Source organism: Vigna unguiculata, chromosome 9 (assembly GCF_004118075.2).
Source record: "Vigna unguiculata cultivar IT97K-499-35 chromosome 9, ASM411807v1, whole genome shotgun sequence".
NCBI lineage: Eukaryota > Viridiplantae > Streptophyta > Magnoliopsida > Fabales > Fabaceae > Vigna > Vigna unguiculata.
The window spans coordinates 36468035-36477558 of record NC_040287.1 but is presented as its reverse complement, the minus strand read 5'-3'; the positions used below and the strand labels follow the sequence as shown (position 1 = coordinate 36477558).

At 32.1% G+C, this 9524-nt stretch overlaps 1 protein-coding gene across 1 annotated transcript; it reads left to right on the top strand.

Moving 5' to 3' along the window:
* The first annotated feature begins 2138 nt into the window (after window positions 1-2138).
* On the top strand, window positions 2139-6464 carry LOC114196319 (amino acid permease 8-like). Its single transcript, XM_028086925.1, has 7 exons — window positions 2139-2386; window positions 4301-4534; window positions 4631-4724; window positions 4812-5029; window positions 5291-5430; window positions 5551-5778; window positions 5883-6464. The coding sequence occupies exons 1-7, from the start codon at window positions 2320-2322 to the stop codon at window positions 6303-6305; spliced, it is 1404 nt and encodes a 467-aa protein (XP_027942726.1). The 5' UTR covers window positions 2139-2319; the 3' UTR covers window positions 6306-6464.
* Window positions 6465-9524: the final 3060 nt, after the last annotated feature.

Genomic DNA, 9524 nt, shown 5'->3' with positions numbered 1-9524 from the left:
TCTGATTTCAAATTTAGAACACTTTATTGTCATTTGTAAATGGTTAAATATATATATATATATATATATATATATATATATATATATATATATATATATTTAACTGTGTAAACATGTCTAGTAATCTAATAATAATGTGATTAAATGCTTAGAGTTTTTATCTTTTAATCTCTCATCTCAAATTTTGTATTCATCTAACAGTTAATTAACTATTTATTCTTTATCAAACTTGATGGCCTCCTCACTTTAAACTTTTATACATTTTTCAAAGTCTTTAGACTCAAACATTGATCATTTTCATATCTAAATATCAAGACCTTTTGAATAATCATAATTAGTCAATCACTAAATCATGCTTCCAACACTACGGAAAAAAATCCGAGTTAACCCAAAAAATAACACTATCAAAATCATCATTAACCACTACAAGTAATTTTTGTTGGAAACAAACAATTGGTCATTTACTTTCGTTGAATACATGATAATAAACAAAAGTAAGAACATATATTTCACTTTTTTCATTAATAAAAAGGTAATTTCACTGTACCATACCTTTCTCCTTCTTTTTGACCAAGATCAAGGTTTTCAGCTGTACCCAAAAAAATAGAACAAAGTTTTTAACACTAAAACCTTGGATCATTCTTCTCTCTACACCAAATTTTCTCCCTTTAGTTCGTGCTTTGTTCGCTTTGTTTTATTCGAATCTCTCTCCCACTCACGCAGTTTCACAGACATTTCATAGTCACCGTTAAAGTTGCATTTTTTTAGTTCTATAATTAATTAAAAAGTCTAACACTACTTTTTTGTGTCAAATAATCATTTTTTTTTATAAATGATCTTTCCCGTATAACATTTTTTAACACAAAATGTTAGAAATAAATGTGAGTCTAAACTTCAAATTTTATATAGAAATAATAAGTTAAATATTTTATAAGAAAAAAAAACTCATCTAAAAAATAAATATATCAAGATTTTAGATTAACAATAAGGGTTAAATATGTTTTTGGTCCATCAAGTTTAAGTGAAATTTGGAATTAGTCCATCTTCAAAAATTTTGACCAATTTAGTCTTTCACTTCTGACCATGCATAAATTTAGTCATTTTAATTAAATTTTGTTAAGTTTATTTAACGTTTCAAGCGCATCTCATGATCGTTTGACACGTTTTCGTTTCAATGTTAACTCAAATATTAAATAAACTTAACAAAATTTGATAAGAATGACTACATTCACATATTTTTAAAAATGAATGACTAAATTGGTATAAAGTTTCGAAAATGGATTAATTCCAAAATTTATTGAAATTTGAAAGATAAAAAACATATTTAATCCTAAGATATAATATCGTATTTTACATAATTGAATCAAGTCACGTATATATAATTTTTCCGGAGAGAATTCTTCCACGTGAACAAACTCATATAAAAAAACCTTAATTAAAAGAATTCAGTGAGATGATACATTCAATTGTGACGACTAAGGTAGCATCTGGTCCATTCCGCACGCGCATATGCTTTTTGTTCTTCTACAAAATAATGTTCCCCTGTTCGTGCACTATAAGTGGTGAACCAATTTTCGGTAATGGAAAATTCCGTGCGTTAATTTAGTCACATAAATCGAACTCGTTGAAGGAAAGATCAAAAGGTTAAAATTTTAATTATGTTACAAAATTTTCTTTTATTTGAAAGTGTCTAATTATAGCCCAATGACTTAAATTCTTGGAGGTATGGGAACTAACTAATTATCTAAAACCTTGAAGTAATTAAAACCTTTAAGTAATAAATATAGATCTTCTTTTAGATAGACTCTGTCATTTTTAGTTAATGTAAGATTTAATGTAAGATTTGACGTAAGATTCAAGGATGTGTTGTTTCTTTCTCGAATTTGTTGGATCTATAATTGTATCAAGTATCTGATTTGCATATCAATTATGATCGGATCTAATAAGATCGAAAGAACTTGATTATTTCTATATTTGTATTTATAAGACTCTAATTATAAGATGATAAAATTTAGTTGTCAAAAAATAATAAAAAAAGAAATGATTTTAGTTATGAAATGTGTAACGTTGAAAAAGGGTGAATTAAAAAATAGGAAGAGAGCATAAAGATAGGAAGAAGAGTGCAGTTATTGGAGTTTGGGATTAAGACAATGATATAGGTTAACGGAAGCACCAATGTCGCATGCAAAGCCATTTGTTTCTGCTATCACACAGCTTATATAAACTCACTTCCTCTTCTCAACAACTTCATCAATCATCACTCTTCTCTCTTCTCTTTTCTCTTCACTCATACTTTCTCACTTTCTTCACTGCGCAACCATGGATGTTGAAGCTCCCGCCAGAGACCCCTCCAGATTCGATGATGATGGAAGAGTCAAAAGAACCGGTTCGTATATGTCTTCTGCTTTTGCTTCTCTCTCTTTTCTTCTTCATCATTTTCATCATTTTGTTCATTCAATCTGTTGCACTGAACGCATCTTCGTGTTCTTCATGGATGGATGCCATCTGAAACAGATGTTCCTATAATACGACAAAAACGTCAATTAAAAACCGTGTGTTTCACGTTTGGATCGATCTGAGGCCGCGTTTTTATCATTAATTACAACTTGTTTCTGTCATAAATATAGAAAACTACTTTCATGGACGTTTGTGAAGGGTGATTTCAGTGTCAGAAGATTTTCATTTATGTATATACTTGGATCGGTACACGCTATTTGAGATATTCCTTTAACCCGTGTTCATGCATGAGTGGGTGAGATTCTTAAAATTCATGATAATCTTGTCATGTAAGGGAATGTCACTTTTTGTGGTACTGATGATTCTGACAGTGAACATGTATAGACTGTTAACTGAGCAGAGAAAAAATGAGAGTGATGTGTAGTGTAATGGAATTCTCGGATCTAATCGAATCTTAATTCACACACTTTTTTTTTTCATTTATTTGATCTTAATTTTCTTTTCAGTTAGCCTCTCCTATCTCTCTGCTAAATCCCTGATTATTTGAATCTATCAAATTTTTGTTACCAAGTTTTCTCCTTCTTATAAGGACTCGGTATTCCTTCCGCATATTTCTCATCTCTTCTGTTGCTTCATCATTTCCCTATTTTCATGTATATATCCTTCTCAGAACAATTCTGTTTGCGTTCATCATCACTACGAGATTGATTAAAAAACAGGAACCAAAATTATTTAATTCATGATCGGAATATTGAAATTTTGGGCTGTGTTCTGCACTCAACCAACCTTCTTTTTGTTTTGACATGTAATGTAACACAAGTCTATGCTGATATTCACGAGAAACGAATTCACCTAGAAAAGACAAATAAAACATAATAGGAGTTGAATTGAATTTTACTTCTAGGAAACTGGTTGAACAAATAGAGTGTTATTTTATTTGGCTAGCTGGTCCAATCCAACGAGGCAACCAATCAAGTTTCTTACCAACCACGTGCAAAGTTTCATCCTTTATAGTTCAGACATCACATAGTGTGGAGATAAAGATGCTGATGCACTTTCAGCAAAAGCCAGAAAATCTTCTGGCCATTTTTTAACCCACCCTGTACAATCAAGACGTGTATTCTTCTGTGTTGCCCAAGTCATTCACTCCTTTTCCAGAAGGAAATGGACAAGTCCCACAATGTTCACGGGATATTTATACTGTATCTTTCTTATCCTGCATAAATTTTTCACGCGTCCCTTTTCCCCTTTTGAAATTGATGTTTTTTAGAATATTCATTCTGGAGTGAAAAGAACAGTAGTTTAGGTAATAACTTTCTTAATGAACAGTCTTCTAAGTCATGTATAAACAGTATGAAGTTGTGTTTCAGTTATTCTGTGTTTATTATATTCATTTGCTGACCGACCAACTTGTTTGAACGTTTTTAACTTATTACCGTGTTTGGATTGTCCAGTGAAACATTTTAGTCAAACAAACATTAAGCTGATTAAGTTATGTTTATATTTTGAGATGGAATAAGTTGACGTTTATAATAAACGATTTTTTTTTAGACACGTGAACTGAATCTCAAAATGGAGTCACGTGTTCGATTTTACCAAAAGTCGGAAAATTCGTCACCGAGTGTTACGTTCATCCAATTCAAAAAAGTTCGAGTGGTCGAAAGTGATTTTATCTATTGGGTGTTTCTTCCAATGTTCAAGCATAGGGAGTGTCCCTTAAAGTATTGATTTTTTAAAAGAAAATACATTCTTCAAGTAATATAAACGATACTGTTTCATTGTTTCACCTGACCAGAATAAGCTGAAAAAAAAAACTTACGTGGGTTGACATGGTTGGTTGCAGGGAACGTGTTCACTGCTACGACGCACATAGTGACGGTGGTGATCGGAGCAGGAGTGCTGGCTCTGGCATGGGCCATGGCCCAACTTGGATGGATTGCTGGGATATCTGTTATGATTGCATTTGCATGCATTTCCATGTGCACTTACTATTTCATAGCTGATTGCTACAGATTTCCTGACCCAGTCACTGGCAAGAGAAACTACACTTACATGCAAGCCGTCAATTCATACCTAGGTATCATAATCTACTTCCTTAATAACTCATGTGCACAAATTCTTTACTTGCCTATTACATGTTTGATGATTTTCATGTTGCCATTTGATGAATTAGGCGGAAAAATGCACGTGTTTTGTGGAGCGGTTCTGTATGCGAAGCTCGCTGGGGTTACAGTGGGCTACGCTATAACTAGTTCTATAAGCATGGTGTATGTTTTTGTTTTGTTTTATCACATTCTTCAACTACTTATTTCTATTAGTGCACATAATGATAGTGCTATGGTTGTGGCATGCAGGGCAATAAAGAAAGCCATTTGCTTTCACAAACATGGCCATGATGCTTATTGCAAGTTTTCAAATAATCCCTATATGGTTGGCTTCGGGGTCCTGCAAGTTTTATTGTCTCAAACCCCAAATTTCCATAAGTTAACGTGGCTTTCAACCATGGCTGCCGCTACCTCTTTTGGTTATGCTTTCATTGGAAGCGGGCTTTCTCTGGCAGTGGTGATTCAAGGTATTATAACATTCACCTATATTTTTCCAGAAGATTTTTGCTATATTAGTTTCAAGATTTTAGTTTTTATACCATATATTTCCAAAGAATGCCACTAGCTTATTAGACGTTTGCAACAATTTCTTTCTTGGAGATTTCCCCTGTATACAAGAGTGTTTTTTGCAACGATCCTCTGTATGATGCCACTAACATTCTTTCATAGTTTATCAGTATAGCAGTGTCCTAACAACTTACTATGGAAACATTTGGGGTTGTGAACAGGTAAAGGACAACCAACAAGTTTATTTGGAAAAAAAATAGGACCAGACCTAACGCAAGAAGAAAAAGTTTGGAAGGTTTTCAGTGCTTTGGGAAACATTGCACTTGCATCCTCTTTTGCTACAGTTATTTATGATATAATGGTAAGTGAGCAAGAAGACATTATAGAAGTAAGCTAATTATACTACGAAAATACTATATAGAAAGAAGCGATTTCATTAAATTTGATTACATGTGGATTTACATGCATGCATATTTTTTAGGACACATTGAAGTCATCTCCACCAGAAAACGTACAGATGAAAAGGGCCAATATATTAGGAATCTCAGCAATGACAATACTTTTCATCTCATGTGGTGGACTTGGGTATGCTGCTTTTGGAAATAACACACCTGGGAACATCCTCACTGGCTTTGGATTTTATGAGCCCTACTGGCTGGTCGCCCTTGGCAATGTTTTCATTGTACTCCATATGGTGGGAGCATATCAGGTTCGACCCTTTTATTTATTTATTTATCAAGTTTTCAATCTTTCTCTCTCTCTGTATGTGTAATATCTATTCTGCAGTGTGAGATATAACATTATGTGACACAGGTAATGGCTCAACCACTGTTTCGTGTAATTGAGATGGGAGCTAACATAGCGTGGCCTCATTCAGATTTCATTAACAAGGGCCACCCAATCAAAATGGGGTTCTTATCATGTGAAGTAAACTTTTTTAGGCTTATTTGGAGGACAGCATATGTGGTAATAGCCACAGTTCTTGCCATGGCCATGCCATTTTTCAATGAGTTTCTTGGCTTGCTTGGAGCAATTGGGTTCTGGCCTCTCATTGTTTTCTTCCCTATACAAATGCACATTGCGCAGAGACAGATCAAAACACAATCATTGAAGTGGTATGCTCTTCAGCTATTGAGCTTGATATGCTTCCTGGTTACAGCTGCTGCTGCAATTGCATCCATTCGTGGAATTAGCAAGAACATAAAAAAATACAAACTTTTTAAATATAAACAATAGAGACTTGCATTTGAGATGTGTGAAGATAGCTAGAGGTAGACAGAAAGAGAAAATTTATCTGAATAATGTGAAAATTATTTGTAAGCTGCATTAGTTCGACTTACTCTTCATGAGCAGCATTATTCCAATTATTAAAAAAACTCTCTTGGTTACATTAAATCTTTATTTAGTTATCTCTTCTGATTCATATTTTATCTACATTTGTTAATTCTTTATGTTGAGATGATAAGTGTGAAGGCTAATTGTCGAACTTCACAATTATCTAAGTCTGATCAATGTCGTGAAACACTAATGTCAGAAACCATTTTAGTATAAATGTAAAATTGTGGTTACCATTTATGAAAAAAACTAATCACATTTTCATTTAATTACACAATCTAATTTTAAAATTGGCAAAGTTATTGTATAAAATACTTATATGATTTTATACACTATCAGTGTATTTTTAATAACTTTATAATTGTGAGAAGTGTTACTTTCATTGTTTTGGTTATAAATTTATTTATTTTTTCATAGAACAAGACAAAAAATGTCAACATATTTTTTTGCTACACCACTACTATTAAAGTAATTATAGAATAGTTGGTGAAACATCTTATGAAGTGGTTTCTTTTTTCTAAAAAGCAAACTTCTTATAAATTGTTTTTTTATAAGGAATTATCTCATAAATTTGATAATCAATGTATTTAATGTCTTTAATCAAAATTCATGGTTTTAGCTTGTGAGGTTCCACTTTTAATTTGTAAATAAATCATAGATGAAGAAAAATATGAGAACTGCTATCACATCTTGAGACTACTGCAATGAAATTGAACAAATTTGGTTTTTCTGTTTCCCTTGGCTTCATAGTTCACACATGCTACAGATGACAGCTCATTTTTAGTTGAATGTGTGTACTATATAATCTTACAGTTGCAGAAAATAATAAAACATAAGTTTAAATCATGTACGACATACCAAACTCTAATAATTTTCAAATACGTCCATTGTCTATGATTGTACTAACATTGCAAAGCATGTTCCAGAGTGTGGTATGGGTCAGTTTCACTGAAATCTTTTCAAAAGATTGTTCTTGCTTCTAGAATCAGCCAATAAATTGTCTGCTCTGCTCCAAGTATTTTCCAGATTTTATCCACTGCTGAAATTGCTTGTAATCGTGTGCATATTACTATCATATTTTGTGATGTCTAATGTTTAGATGACTCTTCGAAAATCTGATTTTTTATTAAAAAATAGTATTCAATTGAGGTGATTTTATTTATTTTGATTTTAAAAACAATGATTGAAGCATCTTTCGAGAGAGATTTCCTAGGGATTACATCAACGTGATTGAGGTTTGTGGTGTTGTTTTTATTACATAAATAATCTGAGTTCAAAATTCATGTACCAATTTCTAATCCAAAATCTTAAAACAAGTTTATATAGATATTTCTTTTTTAATAATATTTAACTTTTTTTCATTTTTATCCCATATAAGATATATATTCACATTAAGATTCTCAACAAAGATAATAAATTTACGATTTTTTTATGTATATTATTTATCTATTGTTAATGTGAAACTATCAATTCCAAGTTTGAATGCTTAAGACTGTCATATCATTAATCTGAAGTAAATTACTCATATATGAAAGAGACGAGAAGGTACATGAGCACGCAGACATTAAAAGAAGAACACGAGTAATGTTATTAATATACAATCTAAGACAGTGAAAACCTATCTCAGAACAAAACTTAAAATCAATTTTATTCAATAAGTAAACATGTGTTAACAAAGATCACGTTTGATACGAAGAAAAATCGATTATGATGTTTACGGTGAAACCAAACACATTAGTCAAATTTTAGGTACATTTTCATGAACGTATATATGCTCGGCAAGAACGGTGGAAAATGGAGTTAAGTTAAGTTGCAAGAGGAGTAGGAGAAGTGACTCAACAAGTGCAATATAAGTTAACTGGGGCTTTCTTTTGCTTTAGCTACTTTCGGAAATAAGTTATTCTCCATTAAACATTAAAAGAACTTGCGTGTGCTTATGTGCATTGCTCTTGAAGAAAACATATCTACTTGTGTTAATTCCTGGGTTTATTTTCTTTCTCTATGTGAAGCACTTGTTCTGGTCTGTTACAAGTTGCAACTAAACAAATAAAGCAATTTAGCATCTTCTAAGAACTAAGACACAAATAATGAAGTGGGGTTTGGTTGATGGTTGGTAATATCAAACCAAATTGTCAAAATATAATAGTTGTGAGGTTGGTATGGTAAGATCAGATCAAATTGTTAGAAGAGTCTTTTACTAAGAGAAGTAAATTTAAAATGCAAACCCTCATTGACTTTTACTACTCTTATGACTGAAAATAAACTTATAATAGTACTTCCCACTTCTTATTTGTTTTCTTTAGGCTACATTAGATATCACAAGATGGAATGTTCAAATGTAAACTCAAGGAATATAAATCACACGTCGAGTTAAAATAAAAAAGCTGAATTAAGAAAGAAAACTCATACATTTACTGTCTTAAGATTTTAAGTTAGAAGTGACGTCAATATTTTGAGTTAGGTTCATATCTCGTTATTATTATCTCTCAATAATGAATCCATCCATTTGAAAGACTCATCAGAGTTATAACAGTTAAAATTGAGCTGGCTTTTGAAAGTTTGACCAAAAGAACACTATAGTTAACCCCTGCTAAGAAAAACGAACTACACTTAGAATATGTTCTAATGAAATGGGAACTTTCCTAACCACTTCTTGACATTTCCATTGTCACTAATTCAATTAGTTTCATGGTTGCCTCGTGAGAATTGACCACACGGGACGAGTCATGAGAAGATTTTGGTGCGAAAAGGAAGTCACAAATTTGAGTTTGATCCGAAATTTTTCATGATAAACAAGCTAATTATGCAGTCTTCTATTTGCGGAAATTCTTCTAAGTGGTTCCATTCCTAGCTGATCAAATTCAAGTTGGGGGAATCAGATCACAGACACATGATGTGGTATTAATTTCCTTATCTTTTTTCCTCCATATTCCAAACTGAAAATATGAATTCTTCACGTAAGAAGATCATGAACCAATAATGCTAACAGGTTACATTTGGGCAAAATCAAATAGTGCGTAAGTTAAATTATTGAATTAATATGCAAAACCAGTAGCAGATGTGCCAAACAAACGAAAGATGACAAAACAGATAACGTGTGGAAAAAAAAAGATAAAATGC